The 27,414-nt window shown below is 51.0% G+C and overlaps 2 protein-coding genes and 1 long non-coding RNA gene across 3 annotated transcripts in view; 1 reads left to right on the plus strand and 2 right to left on the minus strand.

Annotated features, from left to right (window-relative positions):
- Window positions 1-27,414, minus strand: part of LOC309452444 — a 259,074-nt gene that overhangs the window by 207,653 nt on the left and 24,007 nt on the right. The window lies entirely within an intron of this gene.
- LOC309452448 (olfactory receptor 14J1-like) lies at window positions 5,973-6,905 on the plus strand (the record flags this gene model as incomplete). Its single annotated transcript, XM_082077069.1, has 1 exon — window positions 5,973-6,905. One exon carries the CDS (start codon window positions 5,973-5,975, stop codon window positions 6,903-6,905), a length of 933 nt encoding a protein of 310 aa, XP_081933195.1.
- Window positions 20,724-21,686, minus strand: LOC309452449 (olfactory receptor 14A16-like; the record flags this gene model as incomplete). The annotated part of the gene is made up of 1 exon (XM_082077070.1): window positions 20,724-21,686. One exon carries the CDS (start codon window positions 21,684-21,686, stop codon window positions 20,724-20,726), a length of 963 nt encoding a protein of 320 aa, XP_081933196.1.

Below are 27,414 nucleotides of genomic sequence, written 5' to 3' on the forward strand. Positions count from 1 at the left end.
ATGTCTCACACCCTCACTGAGGAGGGCAGGGGGCTGGGAGATGGGAGCACGTTTCAGTTTCCAGATCCCAGGACGGAGCCCAAACCATCCTGCCCTTGGACTCTAGATCCCATTTCCTGAGATGCAAAGCTGGTGGCCTTCTGAGGATAATCATGTTAAAAGGCATGAATAATCCTTCAAGTGTTTGTGTAATTTGTCTAGGAATGTCAGTTTTATATGCTTATATTTAAATGTCTGTAAAATAGTACTCCGCATCTGTGGTTGCCCCTCTGGCAATGACAATTAAATAGGTATTTGCACTATAAGGCTCCATACCCCATCCACAAGCACACATCTAAGTGGTTCAGACGACGGGTGGTCTGGCAAACGTCACCCTTTGTGTCCCCAGGTGATGGACACTGCTCATGTGCCTCTGCAGAGAGTGACAGGAGCTGGATCCCCTTCTTGGGACAGACTCCTTCCAGGAGAGACACAGACACGGGTAACTCATGAGGTCTTTACGGGATTTCACTCAGCATCCGATTCGATATATTGGGTGCTGTCCTGTGACTGCCCTTTCTGCACAAATGATCATAAAAAGACACCCATTTAGTAAAACATGGTCATAAAGGGGCTGTTATGGACAAGAAAGCTCACCGTGAACTCTGGAGAGAGCGAGGAAGTTTATAATAAGCACCAGGAAGAACCGAGAAGCTCAAGGTCTCTTCTGTGCATACTTTTCCTAAAGCTTTTGAGTCTGGTGTGGATGATTAGAGAGATTTCAGAATAGCCAAACAGAAGGATTTCCATAATAAATAGCAATAAAGCCAAATTTTTTGGCTTTTCTGCTCGCTCTTCCCTCCCTTTCCAGAGCAGGTGGCATCAGCAGCCTCCAGTTCATATCGATGTGGAGCGCCTCCTGATAAAGATTGAATATGTCAGAAAAGTGGGTGCCTAAATCCCCATGTGAGTGAGGAGACAGGCCAGGACACCTCAAGAGGAGTCACACTCCTCTGGACCAAGAGGTGGGTGTTCCTGGCAATCTCAGGTGCCACAGCACAGCGATACTTGTGTTCAGGGAGCTGGTCAAGTGACCCATCTCCTGTTCTGTAATGGTGTCTGAGTTTGCTCAGGTCACCCCTGACTTGAGCTCCATCCACTGCTGGGTGTTCTCCAGGCTCCTGAGTTCAGGAACAAAGTCCCAGGAGACCTTGCTGGTGAAGATGGAGGCAAAGAAGCCATGAAGAACCTCAGTCTCATCTGATTCTATTCTTTTGAAGTTCAGCAGCAGTCCCATGTTCACCCTGTGCCAGCTCATCTTGCTGCCCTTACACTCCCCTTCAGGGATCAAGTCCAGGGGAGATTTGCATCATCTCTACACCCATGGCCAAGGTTTCTAAATTCCTCCTTTGCAGCTTGCACTGATTCCAACTCTTGTGTGCTGCCTTTGTGCCCTGGAGCTCCAACAGTTCAGATAAGCAGCCTCACGAGACAAGCACTTTTTTATATTGGTACTTGGAGAGATCATTCTTGTGCTTGGAGCAGGCTGTCCTGTAAGGATTATCAGATTTCCTGAGCTCCTTCACCCTTCAGACCTAATTCCATGCCACAACCTTTATTGGCCACCATTCCCCGTTATGTCAAATTCTTCTCCTCTGGAGCCCACCAGCCTGTGCTCTGCTGCTGGCTTTCCTCCCTCCCCTCTGGTGCCTGGGACCTCATTGTGGCCTGGTCACAACAGACAAGGTGGACACTGATGTTCACATCCTTCACCAGCTCTGCCTTGTTTCCCAGTTCTAGATCCAGGTGAGCATCACTCTTTTTGGCCCAGCAGGCAGACATGTTAAGCAATTGGCCAGAGATCCTCTGGACTGTTGGCAGATTTGCCTGACCAATGAATGTCACGGCAATTACAGTTCCCCATAGGAATCTGCTCATTGACTGGAGATTTCCTTGCTTTGCTGACAGAAGATCTTTTCCATTACTTCGCCATTGTAGTTTGCAACACCCGAACATGTTTTCACCCTATGTTGGGTTTCCATGCCAAAGTTTTGGAACTGGGGGTGAGTGTGGCTGTGCTACAGTTGTCACCTCTCTGAGAAGACAAAAGGAATTTGATCGACGTCAGACAGAGCTGAATATCAGGTGCTCCAAGATGGACCCACTCCTTTCCAAATCTGAGCCACTCAGTGATGCTGGCAGCACCTCTGGGATATTGTATTTGAGAAAGGGTAAAAAACGCTGCACAACAGCAGGTGGGAGAGAGGAAAGGAAATGTGAGAGAAAAGCACTGCAGACACCAAGGTCATATCCCATAGGACCCAAGCAGATCCCTCAGCAGGCCAAATCCTGCTCTCCTGAAATCCTGCTCTTGGCCTTGTTCTCATCTCCCAGGAGCCTCAGCTCCACTTTCCCATCCCTGACTGTTCCATCCTGACCAACTCTTTCTGGTTTGTAAGTGTGAAGTCCCACAGGGCCCCTCACCCCACTGACTCCTCAGTCACCCGTGTCAGGAAGATGTTGTCAATGGGTTCCAAAACCTCCTGGATGGCTGGTTCCTTGCACATATTGGGATACCTCAGGTCTGCCATGAGGACACAGCCCTGGAAACATGAAGCTTCTTTCATTTGTCTGAAGGAGGCCTCATCTCATTCCACTTCCTCATCAGTGAATCAGTAGCTGATGTCCAGTCACCACAACATTGCCCATGTTGTTCTGCCCTCTCATGCTGACTCCTCAACGTTTAGCTGACATTGTCTGTCCCCAGGCAGAGCTCCACACATTCCTGCTGCTCTACCATATGAAGGGAAACTTCCCCTCAAAGTGCAGACATCTGGCATTATGAGTACTGAACGCCCAAGACTCCACAGTTTCTCCAGGAGACGGTATTTGTAGTGCCCTGTAACTCCTTATCCTGTTTTCTTGGGAGAGACACCCTAATCAGGATAAGCCATCTGCATGCAAACATTAACAGCTGAGCGAATGGAGCTTCTGTCCAGGGAGAGACGCAACTTTGAGGAAATTTGGAATTCACCCATCAGAAAGATCTGAAGTTTGATAAGGGGAAGTGGACAGTTCTGTATCAGGGTGGCACAATAACCCCATCAATCAGGACAGAGCAGGACCTGACACGCTGAGCAGTGACCCTGAGGAGAAGGGCCTGGGCACGACAAGGTCCCCACACCAGCCCGTGGTGCACGCTCACCATGAACAAGGCAGCTGCACATGGGGCTGCATGAGGAGGAGCGTGAGGACCCAGACACCTGCAGTTCTCATCCCATTCGGTTCAGCACTGCTGTGACCCCACACACACGGGTGTGTTCCAGCGTGCAGCTTCCCAGTTCGGAGAAGCAGGGAGGAACAGGAGAGTGCAGGGCTGTGCCAAGGCAGGTTCAGCACCTTGTGCACATGGTGTGGGATGCTGAGGGACCTGGGCTGCTTTGGCCTAGCAGCGCTGGGGAGGCTGCAGCAGTGCAGGAGTAGCCTGAGAGTGCTTGAAGGGTGGTTTCAGAGGTGGTGGAGGTTTCTTCATAGTGGGATAGAGCATGAGAAAGAAATAATGGCCCAAAGTGCAGCTGGGGAGGTCCAGGCTGGACATGAGCAGAAAGGAATGTGACTGGAAGGGCAGTGCTGTGGGGGAGCAGGTCAGCAGAGGGAGTCTGCATGAGCCCAAGGCTTTGTGCTTCAAGGACCAGCTGGGGAGGATGGAGAGACCTCAGCAAAGGAAGGAAGGTGCTCAGACAAGAGCAAGGTGGGGCAGCAGGGGGGATGTCTCCAGCCTGCAGGGAAAGAGATGCAGGGGATGCCACAGCACAGGACAGGCTGTCGTGGAGATGATCATGGGATTTAAAGAGGCTGAAAGCCCCACCAGACACGAGCTCCTTCTCCCCTTGGCTATGGCTGTTGTCTGCACCTCTGATGCCTGTGAGGAGACACCTTGTCCTTCCAGCACAGGGACCTCATGGCCTCCTTGTCCCCAGCCAGGAAGCTGGGAGGTGTGGGACCGTAGTCCTACCTTTGGCCTTGCACAGCCTCACATCACACTGTCCCAGGAAGGGCCCTGGGCAACGTGGGAGGGACAGGATCTGACTTCCCAGGGCTGGGGTTCAGGGCCTGGCCCTTTGTCTAATGAAACACATCCAGGTTTACTCAGCATCAGAGAGACATTTACTTTGCTTCTCCTGACCTGTCATCTCTACCTCCAATTTTCTTCTCTGACCAGACACCTGGGATGGTTTCTCAGTTGTGTCCCTCAGTGGGACCCATTAACGTTACAAGAAACTTTGGAGTTTGAACCTGACTTTGATTTCTTCAGAGGTTTCATCAACTTCCTCCAGGGTCTGAGGTCCATGGACTCAGCACCAAACCCACCAGAGGGGTCATTAAAGCACCTTGTGCTGCTTCTGTGCTGCTGAGCTGGGCTGGGCTCCTGGGACACAGGGAGCTCATGGCAGCGGCAGCGCTGCAGAGAGACAGCTCTGCCCAGGAGCAGCTCCTCTGCACACGCAGCAGGGCTGAGGGCTCTGCCTGGGGATCTCAGCAGACGAGCAAGGCAGAGAGAGATTAAAGGTGGTCAGGACTGGGAGGATGACTGAGAGCTCACTGGAGGAGAAACCTTTGCAGCCCTTGCCATGGTAAGTCTCTGGTGCAGGGCAGTGCAGCTGTAGCTCCTGGAGGCATCTCCTAAAACTGGCACAGGCACAGCTTGTGGGATCTGTAAGGACGGGGCTCTTGTCAGGCCATGTTGAACAGCTGTGAAGCCGGGTGAGCACCCAGGGGTGCCCAGGGCTGTCCTGCAGAGCAGGGTCCCTGCACCCCAGGGCTGTGCTGGGGCAGGGACTCTGCCGCCTGACAGGGTCAGCGCTCAGCCTGCCCGGGAGATCCCATGGCAGCAGCTGTGGGGGGAAGGAGCGACCCCCGGCAGGGCAGGTACGGAGCTTGTGGGGTTGAAGGGGGCTGTGTGGGTCAGGGCTGCTCAGAGCTCCAGATCAACCCCACAGACATGGCAGAGGGTCCTTCAGAACAAGGACATCAATACAGGAACAGCCAGAAGGGAAGCAGTGTGTGCTTTCAGTTTTCCACTCTTGCTCGTCTGGGTGTGCAGTGGGCGATGGGGATTTATTTCTCTCTTTGGAGAAGACACTGAGACCCCAGTTCTCGTTAGGACGTGTCTGAGCTGCTCCTGAGCCCCTGCACACACAGAGCTGCCCCTGGGCAGTGCCAGGAGGTGTGAGCAGGACAGACTGTGCACACAGCGGGTGGGACGGGGTCTGTGACACTGACAGGGAGCAGACTCAGGGACAGAGACACAGCTGCAGGCAGCAAAGACGTGGGCAGGGAGAGGGAGCTACAACCTGAAATGCTTGAGACAGGATTCAGGACCCCCCTGCCATCCCCTGCAGTGCAGACACATTTCCCAGTGCAACCGCTGGTCTCCTCTCCTCCCCAGCAGACCCTCTGCCCCAAAGTCCAGGTCACGAGTCTCCACCTCAGCAGCTGGACCTCCAGGTGAAGGGTTCCTGCAACGTGGTACTCAAAAAAGGTGCTACAAGTACTTGCTTCACAGTGTCATTATGTGAGTGGCAACAGCACAGCCGGGTCAGGAGAAGGTTCCACAGCATGCCCGTCTGCCTTTCTGTCCTTGCTTTATTTTCTGGTAGCACTGCAGTGTCCTTCCCTGTTTCTCCACCTGTCCCTGGTGCTCTTGCTTTCTGGGGTTGGGGTGGCACTGTGGGTCAGTTTTTGTTCTGACACCAACACAGGGGGTCTTGACCCAGAGGTGTGTTCATGGTATCTAGATGCCCAAGCTGCATTTTAAGCTGTGATGAACTGTTATTCAAACTTAGTAGAAAGAGAGAATGAGCGGAAACCTCCCTTCCATCAGGGAGGGGGTTTTTCATGAGAAACAGCATGTTTATTTTCCTCAGAGACGTCACTCCTAACATGTAACTGTCTTTCCTCCTTGCACAGGTCCTCGTGCCCACAGGCAGCCAATGTCCAACAGCAGCTCCATCACCCAGTTCCTCCTCCTGCCGTTCACAGACACACGGGAGCTGCAGCTCTTGCACTTCTGGCTCTTCCTGGGCATCTACCTGGCTGCCCTCCTGGGCAACGGCCTCATCATCACCACCATAGCCTGGGACCAGCACCTGCACACCCCCATGTACTTCTTCCTGCTCAACCTCGCCCTCCTCGACCTGGGCTGCATCTCCACCACTGTCCCCAAGTCCATGGCCAACTCTCTGTGGGATACCAGGGTCATTTCCTATGCAGGATGTGCTACACAACTCTTTCTATTTTTCTTTTTAGCTTCAGCAGAGTTTTATCTCCTCACTATCATGTCCTACGACCGCTACGTTGCCATCTGCAAACCCCTGCACTACGGGACCCTCCTGGGCAGCAGAGCTTGTGGCCACATGGCAGCAGCTGCCTGGGCCACTGGGTTGCTCAATGCTCTGCTGCACACGGCCAATACATTTTCACTGCCCCTGTGCAAGGGCAATGCCCTGGGCCAGTTCTTCTGTGAAATCCCCCAGATCCTAAAGCTCTCCTGCTCACACTCCTACCTCAGGGAACTTGGGCTTATGGTGGTCAGTGCCTGTTTATCTTTTATGTGTTTTGTTTTCATTCTTTTCTCCTATGTGCAGATCTTGAGGGCCGTGCTGAGGATCCCCTCTGAGCAGGGACGGCACAAAGCCTTTTCCACCTGCCTCCCCCACCTGGCCGTGGTCTCCCTGTTTGTCAGCACTGCCATGTCTGCCTACCTGAAGCCCCCCTCCATCTCTTCTCCATCCCTGGACCTGGTGGTGTCTGTTCTGTACTCAGTGGTGCCTCCAGCAGTGAACCCCCTCATCTACAGCATGAGGAACCAGGAGCTCAAGGATGCCCTCTGGAAACAAATGACTGGATTTCTTCTGAAGCTATAAACTGTCTCTGTCTTCTATATAAGAGTTACAATCTAACTCCTTGCAGGATCATTATGTGTGCAGTTTTTTCTGTCTCTAGTTGTGGTTTTGTTATTATGATAATATTTTAATTCCCTTTGTAATTCACTGCCTGCTTTTGTTTTCACACTGAGTGTCTGTGTCAGTGAGGAATTGTGCTCTCTGTGTTTAAGGAAAATAAAGGGTCCTTCACCAAATTTTTTAGTTGACATCCTTTCAACAAAACCTTTCTAGAGCTGCAAGGACAGTTCCTGTGTGCATGGATGGAAGGGAAAAAAGTCCAGCAATGCAGCTCTGACAGGGAGCACCAGCGCTTGTTCTTCCAGAGCTGTTCTGGTTCCACTCCCACACTCTCCTTCTCATCCCTGGTGTTGGTGCAAGGCCTGAGTGCTCTGGCAGCTTGGTCACCGTCCTGCTGTGTGTCAGTCCTGTGAGCGCAGGCAGGGACAGGCAATGGGTGCTTGTGTCACAGAGCTGGACTCACAACAGCCTTTCCAGATAGAAAGGTGATCTCATCAGGGCAGGGTGTGAAGGTTTAGCTCTTCTTACAAAGATGCTCTCAAGAACGTGCCCAGAAAAGTGACCACAGATTAAACACCAGTGTACAGCTGAACAGTGTGTGTGTGCAGGGCTGGCACACAGCAGTGTCCTCTCACAGCCAGGCTCCTGCCAGAGACCTGCAGGACCAGCAGAGCAGGGGCTGGGCTGTGCCCCTGTGCACTGGACACCCCACAGAAGCTGCCCCAGGGCATTGTCATGGACTGGCCCCTCACAACCACCATTTCTAGCTCTGGCCTCTCTCCCCAGCTCACAGAGGTTGCTCTTCCTTCCATGGAGGCACACTGAATGAGCAGATCAGCAATCCATGTTTGCATCGTACAAATGAGATGTGAGCACGCACATCATGTATGTGAGGTGAGATGAGCCCAAGTGAGCATAAACAGCATCAGCTATTCCTGATATTTCCATGAAGAGAGTTCAGTGGGACAGACAATGTCTCGAGGTCACTTCATGTTGGCAGAAACATCCTATGGGAAACCACCTGAATGCAACACTGGGTTGTGCATCCTCCAACTGTGATCCCCGTGTCCATTTCTCATGACATGGGACATCTCAGATGAGTGCAGAGCAGGTGACACACCACAAAGCTGAGGTGCCTCCCATCCTTTGGGAGTGGCAACAGGAGGCCAGAGAGAAACTGAGACTACGGCCTCTATGCGTAAAAGGGACAGACTCTGTCTCTGAACATCCCTGGGTACAGAAGGAGTCCACGAGGCCGGCTCAAACATGGATGCCTGACAGAACCTGACATTTCTGTGTGTGACTCCAGGAACAAACCCCACTGCCCCAGTGAGACTGATCTCAGCTGCCTTGGACAGGATCATTGCCAGGGCTCCAGTCTGCTCTTTCACCCTTGCCTGGGATTCTGGATTGTGCTCTCATAAGAAACAGGGTAATTAAGGAGGTTCTGGGCTCCTTGGAAAAGGCAGAAATCAAAACCATATTCAAGAAAGGCAAGCAAAGGCATTGGGAGCCTGGTCAGCCTTTCTCTGTCCCTGGGAAGGGATTGGACATGTCCTCCTGTAGAATGCGATTTTAACTCTTTTGACGGTGATGCAAAGATGGGTCAAGGCCTTGAACAGGACAGTGTTCACCCAGCCTTGAGCAGGAAAGTGAGACAAGATGAGTGAGACAAGGACTCTCTTCAAGCAAGGCAAGGAAGTGAGATGGGTATCTACAGCCTGTAGGAAAAGAGGGGCAGGTGTAGGACTATGTAGAGCATGGTTCAGTCTTGGTCAGGCCCTGGGTGCTAAGGAGGGGGATGGATGGGTGTGGTATTATGAGGTCAGTTGTGTCTCAGACACTCATAATCCAGGCAGAATCATGTGGCTGTGAAGGGGACAGTGAGGCCAGTTCTGTCTCTGGAGGTGACAGCCCAGCAGCAGGGACATGGCTGGGAAAGAACCTCAGCCTAAGTATGACAGATCCTACCCAGGAAGAGCCCTTGGAGACAGGTTGTCACATTCATCCCACCTGAGAACATGACGGGACAGCAGCAGGGACATGGTCATGTGAATCAGAGAAGCTGAAAGGCCAGCAGCACTCATGGGATTTAGGAGATCATGGTGAGGTTACTTCTCTCTGGTCAAGTGCAAGACCACATGGAGAATAACAGGTTGGGATCTCTGCGTGATGGGCAGTTTCTGAGGCGGTAAAGCTTCCAAAGTAGTGGGAAAAAGCAGCAGAGAAAAAAAAAAACAAAGCCACCAAGTGCAGATTGGAAAGTGGAGACTGTTTATCAGGAGTAAGAAATGTCACTGGAAGGGCAGTGCTGTGGTGCAAGAGGTCACCCAGAGGGTGCTGGATCAGTCCATGGTTTGTGTTCCAAAGAGCAGCCAGTGAGGGTGCAGACACAGCAGTGAAGGTGCAGAAATGCTGGGGTGAGAGCAGGTGGGGAAGCGAGATGGGTGTCTGCAGCCTGCAGGGAAAGAGGGGCAGGGGTAGCACCGTGTAGAACAGCCTGTGGTGGAGATGGCAAAGGGCGCTGGCAAGGCTGGAAGGGACCCACAGAACCCAGGTCTCTGTCTCCTTCACCATGGCAGTTGTCTCTGCCACTGAGGCCCAGGAGAAGACATGATGTCCTCATGGCACTGGGGCCTCGTTGCCTCCTTGCAGCCCCATGGGGAAGCTGGACGTTGTTGTACCAGTGTTGTCCTTTCCTGGGCCTTGCACACCCACATCCCACAGTCCCAGGAAGAGCCCTGAGCCATGTGTTTACATCTCATCTGTACAATGAAAACATGGACTTTTGACCTAGTGTTTCACAGAATCATAGAATGTCCTGAGTTGGAAGGACCCACAAGGATCATCAAATCCAACTCCTGTCCCTGCACAGGACACCCCACAGGTCACCCCGTGTGTCTGAGGACGGTGTCCAGTCTCTTCTTGATCACTGTCAGGTTGGGGCCGTGACACCTCCCTGGGGAGCCTGTTCAGTGTCCAGCACCTCTGGGGGAAGAACCTTTTCCTCATGTCCAACCTGACCCTCCCCTGGCACATCTTCTTGTCATTGAGTGGAGCAGGAATTTCAAGGATGTTTGCAGAGGTGCCTTTAAGATTTCACAAGTCTATGTTCTATAAAGACAGAGGTTCAACTTGTGAAGCACACAAGGCTAAACCTAAATTAGTGTGATTTGTGCTTTCTAAACTCGGTACAGTCACTTAAGTGTATTTACAAATCTCCTTCTTGCCAATCTTCCCTTATATTCCCACACCTACAATTAGTGTCATGCTCAGTATAAAGCTGGAGCTGACATTTCTGGCTGGTTACTTCCGTTAGTTCAGATTTGCCAGGTACTTTGGTTAGTTTAGTTTGAAAGTTCCATTCTGTTGGGAGTTTTGAGTGAGTTTTTTGCTGTTCTGCCATTTTGCAGTTGGCCCTTGGGCCTTTTTGCTCTGTCTTGCTGGGATTGGTTGTTTGGGACCAAGGTGCTCCTTTCTCCAGGACTGGCTGTTCCATGTGACAGGAGTTACATGAGGGATTGCACTGAGTATATTTTCTTAATTTAATTTAGTTTGATTTTTTATATTTCATTTTAATTTTTAAATTTCATTTCATTTAATTATATACATAGTAGTAGTAGTATATTATACTATTTTTATTGTCTTATTAAAATGCTATTTCTGAACCCATGGGTTTCTCCATTCCCTTCGGTTATCTTCCATATCGCACTTAATAGGTTGGGGGAGTACGTGAGAGCAGTTATTGTGGTCTTAGTTGCTGGTTGGGGTAGAACATTGAGAGGGAAGGATAGTAGTGGCTCAAGAACTCTTGAAAATCACTCTCCAAGATGATGGCACTTTTTTTTTTTTTTTTTTTTTTTTTTGTAGTGGGAAACAGCATGAGAAAGGAAAGCCATCAGAAACTGCAGCTCTGGAGGTCCAGAGTGGAGCTCAGGATAAAGAATTGTCATTCTGAGCGCAGTGCTGTGGTCATTCAGAGGGACTCTGGATCAGGCATGGCTTTGTGTTTCCAGGAACAGCTGGTGAGGATGGAGAGACAGCAGCACAGGTGGGGACACACCAGGGTGAGAACAAGGTGGGGAAGTGAATGGGGTGTCTGCAGCCTGTGGGGAAACAGCCACAGGCCTGGGACAGTGCAGGATGGACCATGCTGAAGATGGCCAAGGGCACTGGCAAGGCTGGATGTCCCTGAAAGAGCCAAGGTCTTTGTCCCCTTGGCTATGGCTGATGTCCCTGCCAGCGAGGTCTAAGAGGAGACACATGGTTGTCATGGCCATGGCACCCCATTGCCTCCTTGCACCCCCAGGGAGTGTCACACCATTGCCCTGCACTGGGCATCGCACTCCCCACAGCCCCAGGAAGAGCCCTGAGCCACACCTGAGGGACAGGATCTCCCTTCCTAGGGGCAGGGGCTCAAGGCTTGGCCATTGTCCTTCATCAAACAAACCCAGGGCTTTCTCAGCATCAGAGCTGCTGCACTTTGCCTTTGCCTGATGCAATCACTGCCTCCAATTATCTGCTCTAACGAGTCCCTGGGGAGGCCTTTCAGTAACAGCCCTCAGTGGGGCCCATTAATGCTTCAAGGTATTTTGGAGTTTGCTTCTGACTTGGACTTCTTGAGCAGATTCTTCAGTGTGTCCTTGGTATCTGAGGTTCATGGACTCAGCACCAAATACACCATGGGGCTCATTAAAACACAGAAAGTCCTAATAAGTGATGTTTCTTTCTCTAATTTTCTTCAAATCTTCAAGCCTTGTAGAACTAACTGGAGAGGTTTCAATGGGACACTTGCTGATGAAGGTTTCGAAGAAGATTTCATAAAGGAGGGTTTTTCTTTCAAGGGTATTTTCTGTCATTTTTCAGTGTATAGAAGAAGTTACAGCAGCATTCTACACTGGACACTGATCCAGAGGGTCTCCTGAAGACATCTGGACAGGCAGGAGAAGAGTCCCTTGAGGCTGGACACTGTATGGACAACCTCGCTCCTCACACCCACCCCCAGTCTGCCGGTTCCCTCATTGGCCACCAGAGATTGCGTCACTTTTCCTCCATCAGACTTCTCCACTGAGCTCTGCAGGAGATGCTGCAGCTCCTGTGCATCAGCTCCACCTGCTCTCCTGTGCAAACACTGCACAGTTCAATAAACAGCAAAACACTTTCCTCAGCTGTGTGTGTAAGCTGGATCTGATGAGGTCCACCACCCATAAGGGACACCCCCACAAGAACTGGTTTAGACAGAGAGATAGGAAAGGATAGAAATAAACACAATGAATGTGTTGACTGCCATGTTAATTAGAGCTCTGAAGAATGGGGCAAGTTTGTAACTCCCTGAAGCTCAAAGCAGAAACCAGACAGTTGAGAGGCCACTGAATGACCAAACAGCGAGTGGAGGAGAAAACTGGGAGCACTGGGAAGGGCAAACGTCCAGACAGTGCTGGAAAGTTGTCCTTGGACAGGGACATTTAATTAGGAGAGGTGGGAACTCCTGAATGACGAGGGAGATGAAATACTAGAGTGTTGGTAATAGAAGTACAGGGGAAGACCAGTATTTCCTCTCCTACCCTTGGTGCACTTCCCCATAATTCACTTTTTGGCTTTTTTTCTTTTAAATTTTAATATGTTAAAAAAACAACTAAACAAAGATCTCCAATCGAACAAACAAACCAACCAAACAAAGGAAACAAAATCCCCACAAAACCAAAGCAAAAAAACCCTCAAACCAATTAAACAATAACAACAAACAAAACCAACAACAAAACAGCAACAAAACCAACAAAACAAACCAGAAACAAGAACAACAACAAGAAAGTGCACATTTCGAGACAAACATGAGTCATCAATTTTCTCACCATAAACAGCCAGTGCCATTTTAGGGCCCCAGTGTACCTGAGGGGCTGGCCTGGGATTGGCATCTATCACACAGGACCTGGGGAGACCAGAGCACCTTGCAGTGCAGGTGGAGCCTGGGCAGGGGTTCCCAGGGCATCTACACTGGCACCAGGTGTTTGTGTCCCTGGAGCTGAAGACATTTGTGTCCTAAATCCATGCCCAGTTCTGGAAAACTATTTCCTTTTCAAAGAAAAGAAACTCCCCTACAAGGACCTTAAAATAAACTAACTAAATAAATAAATAATTTTTGACACCATCCTCTGCTTTGGATCTTTGTCTTCAGTTATTCTTATTTTAATTTTCATTGACATCAACTGACATCTGATGCACCTGCAGGCATGAAGCCAAGAGAATTTTGTGTCTTGCACAGCGCCCCATGACCTCTGAACCTTCCCTGCCCAGGACTCCTCACACTTTGCCCAGAGCGAGTCACACTGAGGTGTTGGCTGGTTCACTGGCTGAGATGTTGGTTTAGATGGTCACCTACAGCACAGGTGGATCCTGTTCCATCATCGCCTGCTCTGCTTCAGTTAGAAACAGAGCCCAACATCACAATGGGATCATGAGAGAACTGAGGTTGAAGGGACCTCAGGAGTCTGCAGTCCAACCTGTCACAAACTGGGTCACACCAAGGTGTTCAAGCCTTGATTCAATCAGAGCTTTAGCAGGACTAGAGAAGTGATCATCCCTTTGTACTGGGCACTGGTGAGGCTGCACCTTGAATCATGGGGTCAGTTTTAGGCCCCTCATGGCAAGGAAGACATCGAGGTGCTGGAGAGAGTTCAGAGGAGGGTAACAAGGCTGGTGAAGGGTCTGGAGCACCAGTCTTATGAGCAGCGGTTGAGGGAGCTGGGGCTGTTCAGCCTTGAGAATAGGAGGCTGAGGGAGCTGCTGGTTCCTCATACTGTAGATGAGGGGGTTCACTGCTGGAGGCTCCACTGAGTACAGAACAGACACCACCAGGTCCAGGGATGGGGAGGAGATGGACGGGGGCTTCAGTTAGGCAAACATGACAGTGCTGAAAAACAGGGAGACCACGGCCAGGTGAGGGAGGCAGGTGGAAAAGACTTTGTGCCGTCCCTGCTCAGAGGGGATCCTCAGCACGGCCCTGAAGATCTGCACATAGGAGAAAAGAATGAAAACAAAACACCCAATTATTGCTAAGAGACTAACCACAAGGAGCTCAACTTCCCTGAGGCAGGAGTGTGAGCAGGAAAGCTTGAGGATCTGGGGGATTTCACAGAAGAACTGCCCCCTATTGTCTGAGGCTTAACAAAGCCAAGTGCTGGGTCCTACACTTGGGTCACAACAACCCCAGGCAGCGCTAGAGGCTCAGGGAGGAGTGGCTGTAAAGCTGCCTGGTGGAAAGGGATGTGCGGGTGTTGATCGATAGCTGGCTGAATATGAGCCAGAATGTTTCCAGGTGGCCAAAAAGACCAACAGCATCCGGGCTTGTATCAGCAATAGTGTGGCCAGCAGGACTAGAGAAGTGATTGTGCCACTGTGCTCAGCACTGGTGAGGCCGCATCTTGAATCCTGTGTTCAATTTTGGGCCCCTCATCTCAAGAAGGACATTGAGGTACTAGAGAGAGTGCAGAGGAGGCGACAAAGCTGCTGAGGGACTGGAGCACAAGTGTGATGAGGAGTGGTTGAAGGAGCTGGGGCTGTTCAGCCTGGAGAACAGGAGGCTGAGGGTAGACCTTCTCACTGTCCACAACTGCCTGAAAGGAGGTTGCAATATGGCGGGTCTTGGTCTCTTCTCCCAAGTAGCAAGTGATAGGACAAGAGGAATTGGCCGCAATTTGCACCAGGGGAGGTTTAGATTGGATATGAGGAAAAAAGTATTTCCCGGAAAGGGTTGTCAGGCATTGGAACAGGTGGCCCAGGGCAGTGGGGGAGTCACCACCCCTGGAGGGGTTTAAAGGTGTTTAGACGAGGTTCTCAGGGACATGGTTTAGTGCGAGAGCTGGGCTATGGTTGGACTGAATGATCCCAAGGCTCTCTTCCTATCAGAGTATTCTATGATTCTATCATTCTGCCTCAGATGAGAGTCCACAAAGCCAACTCAGTTATGGACACCTGGCACAACCCTGACATTTCTGTGTGTGACTCTGGGAACAAACCCCCACTGACCTTGTGAGATTCACCTCAGTTGCCCTGTGATTCTGGATTGTGTTTTCAAAATGACAGCACAATCGAGGAGGTCCTGACATCCGTCAAACCCATCTTCAAGAAAGGCAGGAAGGAGAATGGGGAGAATCACAGGCTGCTCAGCTTGTCTCTGTCCCTGGGAAGGTGATGGGACAAGTCCTCCTGCAGCCATCTGCAGGCACTTGAAGGACAAGAAAGAGACTTGTGAACCAAAATGGGCAGGGGAAAGACAGGCATGTTGTGTGTATGAAATTGTGCTATGCCTTGGACATGGTCTCTCGTGGTGTCCTTATAGACCGATTGATGCTGTTTGTGATGAAGAAGTGGATGCTTGGTGGGAAGTTCACTGAAACATCAAGCCCAAATAGCATCTGTGATGCAGTGTCCTCTGTGCAGTTAGTGTGTCATCCCCCAGTGACCAGCATTTGGGCCAAAACTGCTGAAGGTCTTTATTCTCCCTTCTGTGCTGTGATGGAGATGTTGCAAAGCTGAGTGGAACCTTGAACAGCCTCACCTGGTCACCCTGTTTTGGGGAGGAGAGTGAAACAAGATGTTCAGGGCTCTCTTCAAACCTAACTGACTCTATGATTCAATGAGTCTTTCCCCTGGACACGTATTTGAAGGTAGAATATCTGCAGAAAAAAAAAAAAAAAAACAACACAATAACCAGCAGCTCAAAGATGCCCTGTCGAAAGTCTGATCTTAGTCTGTTACGAAGCAACAAACTGCCCATCTGCTTCTATATCAGATTTTTAATGAAACTAATTATAGGCCCAGCCTGTCATCTCTATAGTTTCTTGGTGGTGTTTATTAAATTGTGAAAATGCTGCCATCCCCTTTCAAAGTGCTTTTCTGCTTTACTTTTATAATCACTGGCCATGCTCTTTTGTATTTAAACACAAAGTAGTGACTCTTTTTCATGGGTTCCTTTCACGAAGGCCTGATTGGAGCTGCAGGGACAGTTCCTGTGTGCATGGGAGGAGGGGAGAAGAGCTGGAAGGGAGCACCAGTGCTTGTTCTTCCAGAGCTGTTCTGGTTCCACTCCCACACTCTCCTTCTCATCCCTGGTGTTGGTGCAAGGCCTGAGTGCTCTGGCAGCTTTGTCACGGTCCTGCTGTGTGTCAGTCCTGTGAGCGCAGGCAGGGACAGGCAATGGGCACTGCTGTGACAGAGCTGGCCCCAGAACAGCCTTTCCAGATAGAAAGGTGATCTCCTCAGGGCAGGGCCTGAAGGTTTGGCTCTTCTTCCAAACCTTCTCTCAAACATATGAGCAAGAAAGTGTCCCACAGTTGAAAACACCATTTTGCAGATAAACAGTCTGTGTGCAGAGCTGGCACACAGCAGTGTCCTCTCACAGCCAGGCTCCTGCCAGAGACCTGCAGGACCAGCAGAGCAGGGGCTGGGCTATGCCCCTGTGCACTGGACACCCCACAGAAGCTGCGCCAGGGCATCGTCATGGACTGGCCCCTCCATTTCCACAGCAGCTTGGAGAATTTGTTCCTGAATGAGTAGGTCAGAAGTCCGTGTCTGCATTGTACAGATGAGATGTGACCATGCACATCATGTATGTGAGGTGAGATGAACCCAGGTGAACACTAAGGACATCAGCTAATCCCGGGAGTTCCATGAAGGCCTGTGGGACAGACAGTGTCTCAAGATCACTTCACATGGGGAGTAACAGCCCACGGGAAACCACCCACTGGATCTTCTTCCTTGAACTGAGGTCCTTGTGTCCATTCCTCATGGCGTGGGACATCTCAGATGAGTGCAGAGCAGGTGACACACCACAGTGCTGAGGTGTCTCCCATCCCTTTGGAGTGGCAACAGGAGGCCAGAGAGAAACTGAGACTATGGCCTCTATGTGTAAAAGGGTCAGACTCTGAGCATGCATGAGTTCTCAGACCAACTCAGATATGGATGCCTGATGGAACCCTGGCATTTCTGTGTGTGACTCCAGGAACAAACCTCAGTGGCCCAGTGACATTCATCTCAGCTGCTGGGACGGCTCATTGCAAGTGCTCCTGTCTGCTACATCACCCTTGCCCATGATTCTGGATTGTGCTTTCAAGAGTGACAGCAGAATCAGAGAAGTTCTGAGGTCCTTGGGGAAGGAAGATGTCAAGCCATCTTCAAGAAGGGCCTGAAGGAGGATTTGAAGAATTAAGGGCTGGTCAGCCTACCTCTGTCCCTGGGAGTGGGATAGGCAGCATCTTCCTGGACCAGTTTCTGGGAACCTGAAGGACAAGGAAGGCATTGCTGAACCGAAATGAGCAGAAAACCCACTGGGTCCCAAGAAATGCTCTGGACCCATTCCAGAGTTTTAGACCCCCAGGAAAGAACTCAGTGACAGTGCAGCCCAGCCAGTTGCATCTGTGTCCCTCACTGAGCAGCACAACCAGTGTGCAGTCACCCCATGGTTCTGCAGCCAACCTGCTCTGCATAGCATCAGTGCCAGGTTGGGGCCCTGTGGGGATGGGGCCAGGAGCACCAGAGAGAGAAAAATGCCGGTCCTTATGCTCTGGTACTTCAGTCCTGGTGCTCATCACATGTCCTTAAGACAAATTTATGCACCCCTCTTGTCAACCTTACCCCAAAAGTCTCCCCTAGACAAGGCTCCTGAGCTGGGGCCAAGCTGGAGAACTGGGGTCCAGTTGTGACCAGAAGAAGGGCAAGGCCTGTCCTGGGTCCTCTAAAGGGCTAGCAGCCTCTGTGATCTCCACCAGAAAAAGCAGCATGCAGGAAACTGGAGACCATCCCCCCCCAGCCCAGCTTGTTGCTGCATGAACAACCAGGAGAAACTGCCCGTGGACCCTCATTCCATACCCCAGCTCCTCCACCCCATAGAGGCAGTGCTCTCCCTGTTGGCACTGAGGTGGTTCCAGGGACCCAAGAGACACCTGTAGGAGGAGATGTTGGGTGGGGATATGGTGTCCTTCAGTGCTCCTCATGGTGCCTCCTGCTGGGCTTTGTGCCACTGGTCACAACCCTCTGAGCCTGGATGTTCAGCCAGTTCTCAGTGGTGCTAAACAGGAACATGCCCATGAGCACATTGGGCTGCACTGGGAGGAGCGTGGCCACCCAGACAAGGGCAGTTATTGTCCATCGTGACTCAGCACTGGTGTGGTCACATCTGGAGCCGTGTGTCCCAGTGTGAGGTTCCCCATTCTGGAGGAACGGGAGGAGCTGTCGTGTGGCCAGAGAAAGTCTGGGTCATGTGTGGAGATGTTGAGAGACCCAAACTTCTTTAGCCTGCTGAAGGGGAGGCTAAGAAAACGTGCTGTTTCTACTGAAACTGGGTTAATTTTCTTCATCCATTTTGAACCTCTCTCTTTCATAGCCAGTACAGTCTTTTGTTTAGATTTACTATGCGAATAATGAGAGAATGCTGTTTCTTCCCTGGGATAGAGTTCGTTTTGTCTTTTAGCAGCTTTACAGTGTTTGCCATTTGCTATGAAAGGAATGTCAGAACTCACTGGTATCTTGGCTGTTGTCAAGGAAACCAAGGACATCTTTGACCATCCAGCTGTGGATGCAGATAGGCAGGAGGGGACACAAACAGGACAGCACCTGGATTGACATGCAGGCTGACCAATGAAATATTCCCTATCATTAGCGTCATGTTCAGTCTAAAGCTGGAGCCGGCTTTTAGGGCTTGTTACATCCATTACTTTGGGTTTTCCAGCTGGTTTGGTCAGTTCCATTCAGAAGTTTCATTCTGTCAGGAGTTCGATGTCAGTTCGGCCTTTTGCTGTTCTGCCATTTTGCAGTTGGCCTTTGGGCCTTTCTGCCTGTTGCCCTTTTGCTCTCTCTTGCTGGGATGGGCTGTTCAGGACCATGGTGCTCCCTTCTGCAGGACTGGCTGTTCCATGTGACTGGAGTTACATGAGGGATTGTACTGAGTATATTTTCTTAATTTAATTTATCTATCTCTATTTCATTTACCTTGACTATTGTCAGTGAAACCAAGGACTTCTCTGGAGTCCAGCTGCAGGTGCAAACTGGCAGAAGGGGGCACAGACAGGACAGCACCTTGACTGACATCCAGGTCAATCAACGAGCTATTCTCTACCATTAGCGTCATGCTTGGTATAAAGCTGGAGATGCCTTTTCCAGCCAGTTAGTTTTGGGTTTCTGGCTATTTTAGTTAGCTCTGTTCAGAAGTTCCATTCTATTGGGAGTTCAGTGTTAGTTCAGTTTTATGACATTTTGCTGTTTTTCAGTTGGCCCTTGGGCCTCTCTGCCTTTTACACTTGTACTTTCTCTTGCTGGGATCAGCTGTTCAGGACCAGGGTGCTCTCTTCTTTTGGGCTGTCTGCTCGGCACAAGTGGAGTTATGTGGGGGATTGCACTGAGTATCATATATTTTACTTTATGTGTATTTTAGTATAAGAATATTATTAGTAGTAGTGTATTATTTTCACTGGGTTTTGTTTTTTTTTTTTTTTTTTTCCTAAACCCACAAGTTTCTCCCTTCCCTTTCTGTTCTCTCCCTTATCCCACTTGGGGACTGGGAGCAGGATGTGAGCAGCTCTCATGGTCTTGGTTGGTGGTTGTGGTAAAACCATGACAAGAAAGGGTAGTAGTAGCTTCAGAAATCTTGAAAATCACTTTACAAGATGATGGAAATTTTTAAATTTTTTTTTTTTTGGCAGAGGGAAACAGCATGAAAAAGGAAAACCATCAGAAACTGCAGCTCTGGAGGTCCAGAGTGGATAAAGAAAAGTCATTCTGTGTGCAGTGCTGTGGTCATTCAGAGGAGTCCAGATCAGCCACGGCTTTGTGTTTCAAGGAACAGCTGGTGAGGATGGAGAGACAGCAGCACAGGTGGGGACACACCAGGGTGAGAACAAGGTGGGGAAGTGAATGGGGTGTCTGCAGCCTGTGGGGAAACAGCCACAGGTCTGGCACAGTGTGGAATGGACAGTGGTGGAGATGGCCAAGGCTGCTGGCAAGGCTGGATGTCCCTGAAAGAGCTAAGGTCTTTGTCCCCTTGGCTATGGCTGATGTCCCTGCCACCGAGGCCTAAGAGGAGACACATGGTTGTCATGGCCATGGCTCCCCATTGCCTCCTTGCACCCCTAGGGAGTGTCACACCATTGTCCTGCACTGGGCATCGCACTCCCCACAGCCCCAGGAAGAGCCCTGAGCCACACGTGAGGGACAGGATCTCCCTTCTTGAGCAGATTCTTCAGTCTGTTTTCGGTATCTGAGGGATGCTGTTGTGAGGCCAGCTCTGTCACAGAAGTGCCCATTGCCTGTCCTGGTCACAGGACTGACACAGAGGAGGACAGTGACCAAGCCTTGGGGGCACTCAGGCCTTGCACCAACACAAGGGCTGAGAAGGAGGGTGCGGAAGTAAAAAGAGAAGGACTCTGGGCAGAACAAGGCTGGTGCTGCCTGGCAGAGCTGCTGTGCTGTCACTGTTTCCTCCATCTTCACACACAGACACCTCGTATTGAGCTTCACAAAGGTGGAAAGATCTCAGACAAACAGTTCACTGCAGAGTCATTTATTTTGTTTAAATACACAGAGAGCATGACTTCTCATTTACAAGGTCTATGACTCGAACTATAAAGGTGTACAGAGAATTAAAAGTGGGATGAATAATAACATTTCTTTATGGGCAATATAATCAGAGTTAAAAAAGCAAAATCAAACAAACCTTCACCCAACTCCAAACATTCATATACAACTATAAAATATAAAAACGACAGACTGGACCTGTCATGAGTTATGTCATGAGTGATACGCAGAAGATGGGAAGTTTAATGCCTTTGAAAAGAATCCAGCCATGAGCTTCCTCAGGGCATCCTTGAGCTCTTGGTTCCTCATGCTGTAGATGAGGGGGTTCACTGCTGGAGGCACCACTGAGTACAGAACAGACACCACCAAGTTAATGGATGGGGAAGAAATGGAGGGGGGCTTCACATGGGAAAAAATGGCAGTGATCAAAAAGAGAGAGACCACAGCCAGGTGAGGGAGGCAGGTGGAAAAGGCTTTGTGCCGTCCCTGCTCAGAGGGGATCCTCAGCACAGCCCTGAAGATCTGCACATAGGACACCACAATGAGCACAAAACAAAAAAAGAAGAAACAGACACCAACAACAATAAGCCTAGATTCTCTGAGGTAGGCATCTGGGCAGGAGAGCCTGAGGATCTGAGGAATTTCACAGAAGAACTGGTCCACAGCATTGCCCTTGCACAGGGGCAGTGAAAATGTATTGGCCGTGTGCAGCAGAGCACTGAGAAACCCAGTGGCCCAGGCAGCTGCTGCCATGTGGACACAAGCTCTGCTGCCCAGGAGGGTCCCGTAGTGCAGGGGTTTGCAGATGGCAACGTAGCGGTCATAGGACATGACTGTGAGGAGACAATACTCTGCTGAAGTCAATAAGACAAACAGAAAGAGCTGAGAAGCACATCCCAAGTATGAAATGGCCCTGGTGTTCCACAGGGAACTGGCCATGGACTTGGGGACAATTGTGGAGATGGAGTCCAGGTCAAGGAGGGAGAGGTTGAGGAGGAAGAAGTACATGGGGGTGTGGAGGTGCTGGTCCCAGGCTATGGTGATGATGATGAGGCCGTTGCCCAGGAGGGCAGCCAGGTAGATGCCCAGGAAGAGCCAGAAGTGCAAGAGCTGCAGCTCCCGTGTGTCTGTGAACGGCAGGAGGAGGAACTGGGTGATGGAGCTGCTGTTGGACATTTGCTGCCTGTGGGCATGAGGACCTGTCATAGGAGGAAAGGACAGTGACAAGTTAGAGGAGACTTCTCTGAGGAAAATAAACAGGCTGTTTCTCATGGAAAACCCCCTCCCTGATGGAGGGATGTTTCCGCTCATTCTCTCTTTCTACCAGCTGAGAAAAACAGTTCATCACAGTTTAAAATGCCGCTTGGGCATCTAGTTTCCATGAACACACCTCTGGGGCAAGACCCCCTGAGTTGGTGACAGAACAAAAATTGACCCACATTCCCATTCCAACACCAGAGAGCAAGAGCACCAGGGACAGGTGGAGAATCAGGGAAGGACACTTCAGTGCTACCAGAAAATAAAGCAAGGACAGAAAGGCAGACGGGCATGCTGTGGAACCTTCTCCTGACCCGACTGTGCTGCTGCCACTCACATAATGACACTGGAGAGCAAGTACTTTTAGCACCTTATTTGAGTAGCACGTTCCAGGAACACTTCACCTGGAGGTCCAGCTGCTGAGGTGGAGACCCGTGACCTGGACCCCATGGCTTTGGGGCAGAGGGTCTGCTGGGGAGGAGAGGAGACCAGCGGTTGCACTGGGAAATGTGTCTGCACTGCATGGGATTGCAGGGGGGTCCTGAATCCCATCCCCAGCATTTCAGGTCCATCTCCCTCTCCCTGCCCATGTCTGTGCTGCCTGCAGCTGTTTCTCTGTCCCTGAGTCTGCTCCCTGTCAGTGTCACAGACCCCGTCCCACCCGCTGTGTGCTCAGCTCTGTCCTGCTCACACCTCCTGGCACTGCCCAGGGGCAGCTCTGTGTGTGCAGGGGCTCAGGAGCAGCTCAGACAAGTCCTAACGAGAACTGGGGTCTCAGTGTCTTCTCCAAAGAGAGAAATAAATCCTCATCTCCCACTGCACACCCAGCCCACCAAGAGTGGAAGATTGAAAGCACAGACTCCTTCCCTTGCAGCTGTTGCTGTATCAGTGTTGTTGTTCAGAAGGACCCTCTGCCATGTCTGTGGGGGGATCTGGAGCTCTGAGCAGCCCTGACCCACACAGCCCCCTTCAACCCCACAAGCTCCCTGCCTGCCCTGCCGGGGGTCGCTCCTTCCACCCACAGCTGCTGCCATGGGATCTCCCCGGGCAGGCTGAGCGCTGACCCTGGGGTGCAGGGACCCTGCTCTGCAGGACAGCCCTGGGCACCCCTGGATGCTCACCCGGCTTCACAGCTGTTCAACATGGCCTGACAAGAGCCCCGTCCTTACAGATCCCACCAGCTGTGCCTGTGCCAGTTTCAGGAGATGCCTCCAGGAGCTACAGCTGCACTGCCCTGCACCCAGAGACTTACCATGGCAAGGGCTGCAAAGGTTTCTCCTCCAGTGAGCTCTCAGTCATCCTCCCAGTCCTGACCACCTTTAATCTCTCTCTGCCTTGCTCGTCTCCTGAGATCCCCAGGCAGAGCCCTCAGCCCTGCTGTGCTTTGCAGAGGAGCTGCTCCTGGGCAGAGCTGTCTCTCTGCAGCGCTGCCGCTTCCATGAGCTCCCTGTGTCCCAGGAGCCCAGCCCAGCTCCACAGCACAGGAGCAGCCCAAGGCACTTTAATGACCCCTCTGGTGGGTTTGGTGCTGAGCCCATGGACCTCAGACCCTGGAGGAAGTCGGAGAAACCTCTCAAGAAGTCAAAGTCAGATGCAAACTCCAAAGTTTCTTGTAATGTTAATGGGTCCCACTGAGGGACACAACTGAAGAACTGATCCCAGGGTCTGTTTAGAGCATAAAACTGGAGGCTGTGATGACAGGAAAAACAAAGTAAAGGTGTCTCTGATGCTCAGTAAACCTGGATGTGTTTCATTAACCAAAGGACCAAACCTTGAGTCCCCTTTGGAAAACAGATCCTGTCCCTCCCACATTGCCCAGGGCCCTTCCTGGGACAGTGTGATGTGGGGCTGTGCAAGGCCAAGGGCAGGACTATGGTCCCACACCTCCCAGGTTCCTGGCTGGGGACAAGGAGCCATGAGGCCCCTGTGCTGCAAGGACAAGGTGTCTCCTCACAGGCATCAGAGGTGCAGACAACAGCCATAGCCAAGGGGAGAAGGAGCTCATGTCTGGTGGGGCTTTCAGCCTCTTTACATCCCGTGATCATCTCCACGACAGCCTGTCCTGTGCTGTGGCATCCCCTGCACCTCTGTCCCTGCAGGCTGGAGACATCCCCCCTGCTGCCCCACCTTGCTCTTGTCTGAGCATCTTCCTTCCTTTGCTGAGGTCTCTCCATCCTCCCCAGCTGTTCCTCGAGGCACAAAGCCTTGGGCTGATGCAGACTCCCTCTGCTGACCTGCTCCACCACAGCACTGCCCTTTTAGTCACAATCCTTTCTGCTCATGTCCAGCCTGGACCTCCCCAGCTGCACTTCGAGCCATTATTTCTTTCTCATGCTCTTTCCCACTATGCAGAAAACCTCCACCACCTCTGAAACCACCTTTCAAGCACTCTCAGGCTACTCCTGCACTGCTGCAGCCTCCCCAGCGCTGCTGGCCCAAAGCAGCCCAGGTCCCTCAGCACCCCTACACCATGTGCACAAGGTTGTGAACCTGCCTTGGCACAGCCCTGCACACTCCAGTTCCTCCTTGCTTCTCCAAACTGGGAAGCCACACACTGGAACACACCCGTGTGTGTGGGGTCACACCAGTGCTGAACCGAATGGGATGAGAACTCCAGGTGTCTGGGTCCCCACACTCCTCCTCATGCAGCCCCGTGTACAGCTGCCTTGTTCATGGTGAGCGTGCACCAGGGGCTGGTGTGGGGACCTTGTAGTGCCCAGGCCCTTCTCCTCAGGGTCGCTGCTCAGCGTGTCAGGTCCTGCTCTGTCCTGATCGATGGGGTTATTGTCCCCCCTGATACATCACTGCCCATTTCTCCTTCTAAAAAATAAGAGTTTTATGTTGGGTACATCCCAGATTTTCTCAAGGTCTGGACTCTCTCTGGACTGAAGCTCCATTTGCTCATCTGTTAAAGTTTGCATGCAGATTGTTTATCCTGATGGGGCTGTACCTCTCAACATAACAGTATGAGGAGTTATAGGACACTATAAATACCATCTCCTGCAGAAACTGTGGGGTCTTGTGCGTCTGGTGCTCAATGCCAGAGGTCTGGAGTCAAAGAGAGAGTTTCTGTTCATGTGGGAGAACAGCAGGAATGTGTGGAGCTCTGCCTGGGGACAGACAATGTCAGCTGAAGGTTGAGGAGTCAGCATGAGGGGGCAGAACAACATGGGCAATGTTGTGGTGACTGGACATCAGCTACTGACTCACTGATGAGGAAGAGGAATGAGATGAGGCCTCCTTCAGACAAATGAAAGAAGCCTCATGTTTCCAGGGCCGTGTCCTCGTGGCAGACCTGAGATATCCCAATATCTGCACGGTACCAGCCATCCAGGAGGGTTTGGAGCTCATTGACAACATCTTCCTGACACGGGTGACTGAGGAATCAGTGGGGTGAGGTGCCCAGTGGAACTTCACACTTACAAACCAGAAAGAGTTGGTCAGGATGGAACAGTCAGGGACGGGAAAGTGGAACTGAGGCTCCTGGGAGATGATCACAAGGCCAAGAGCAGGATTTCAGGAGAGCAAGCTTTGGCCTGCTGAGGGACCTGCTTGGGTCCTATGGGGTATGACCTTGGTGTCTGCAGTGCTTTTCTCTCACATCTCCTCCCTCCTGTCTCCCACCTGCTGTTGTGCAGTGTTTTTTACCCTTTCTCAAATACAATATCCCAGAGGTGCTGCCAGCATCACTGAGTGGCTCAGATTGGGCAGGGAGTGGGTCCATCATGGAGCCAGTTGAAATCCCCTCGGTCTGATGTCAGTGAAACTCCTGTTGTCCTCTCAGAGGTGACAACTGCAGCACATCCACACTCACCCTCAGACTTTACCATGTAAACCCAGTACAGGGTGACAGTGTGTTGGGTGTAACAAACTGCTGCATCATGGAGAAGTACTGGAAAAGATCTTATGTCAGCAACCTGAGCAAATCACTAGTCAAAGAGCAGGTTCCCATGGGAAACTGTAATTGTCCTGACATTCACTGGTGTGGCATATTTGCAGGTGCAGTTTCAAAGGATCTTGGGCCAACCGCTTAACATGTCTGCTTGATGGGCAACAAGGGTGATTCTCACCTGGATTGGGATCTGGGAAACAAGGAAGAGCTGGTGAGGGATGTCAACATCAGTGTTCACCTTGGCTGTCCTGAGCAGGATACAGTGGGGTCCCAGGCACCAGAGGGGAGGAAGGAAGGCCAGCAGCAGAGCACAGGCTTGTGGGCTCCAGAGGAGAAGATTTGGACTTATCTGGGGGCGCTGATTCAGGTGGTGCCATGGGAATCAGCTCAGAAGGCTGAAGGAGCTCAGGAAATCTGGTAATCCTTACAGGACAGCCTGCTCCAAGCACAAGAATGATCTCTCCAAGTACCCATGAACAGAAGCATTTATCTTCTGAGGCTGCTCCACTGAACTGATGGAGCTCCAGGGAAAATAGGCAGCACACAGGAGGTAGAAGCAGGGGAAGCTGCAAAGGAGGAATTTAGACACCTTGTCCATGGATGTGGGGATGATGCCACAGCTTCCCTGGACTTGATACCTACACGGGAAGGGCAGCAAGATGAGCTGACAGAGCTTCACTTGCAGTAAGAGAATAGACAGGGTGAACGTGGGCCTGCTGCTGAACTTCATAAGAGTAGAATCAGACAGGACTGAGGTTCTTCATGGCTTCTTTGCCTGCATCTTCACCAGCAAGGTCTCCTGGGATTTGGTTCCTGAAGGGAGGAGTCTTGAGGTGTCCTGGCCTCTCTCCTCACTCGTATCGTGATTTAGTTACGCGCTTTTCTGACATATTCAGTCTTTATCAGGAGATGCAACACATCAATATGACCTGGAGGCTGCTGATGCCACCTGTTCTGGAAAGGGAGGGAAGGGCGAGCAGGGAAGGAAATCGAAGAAGTTTGGCTTAACTGCTATTTATTGTGGAAATGCTCTCTGTTTGGCTATTCCTGAAATCTCCCTAATCATCCACACCCAACTTGAAGCCTTTAGGAAAATGATGCACAGAGCCTTGGCTTGTAAGAGCATTTTAGATATTAATGAGCCCTCTTCTGCCATGATCGTGAACCGCAGATACTGAGAGAATGAACAAACCTCTAATGAAGTGAAAGGCAGAAGCCAACCCCAAGTTTCTGTCATGTGAGCCCTTGATGCTTGTTCATCACCAGAATGGCTGAGCACTGACCGCTGGAACCTGGTAGATTTTTCAAGGCTTTTCCTGTGGTCAGTGTGAGTGTTTTGTGTTTTGGTTGTGGGTTTTATGTCAAGTGCTGTTGCTTTAACTGCAAGGCTCTGGTTTTCTGTGGAGTTGGAAATGCCTGTGAGTAAATTACAACTCATCCGCTTCTTTCATTCACCTGGCAATGGTCACCAGTCACCTCAATGTCCCAGTCCCAAACTGGCTTGAATCCTCTATTTGGATCCACACCCCATCACTCCAGGAGGTTCATGCATCCACCAGGTTCATGGATGATTCCTGAGGTCCATCCAAGTGTGGGCAGTGTAAGAGAGGAGCAGATCAGGGTCAGCTCATGGGCCATGACTGAGCACAGCCACCCCAGCAGCAGCCATTCCCCATCTCCCAGGCACAGCCATGCCCACAGCATGGAAATGTCACTGCCATACATGATTAGCCCATTCTTCCTTCCATATTCCCA

Source organism: Streptopelia decaocto (assembly GCF_964273445.1).
Source record: "Streptopelia decaocto genome assembly, contig: HAP1_SCAFFOLD_60, whole genome shotgun sequence".
Taxonomy (NCBI): domain Eukaryota; kingdom Metazoa; phylum Chordata; class Aves; order Columbiformes; family Columbidae; genus Streptopelia; species Streptopelia decaocto.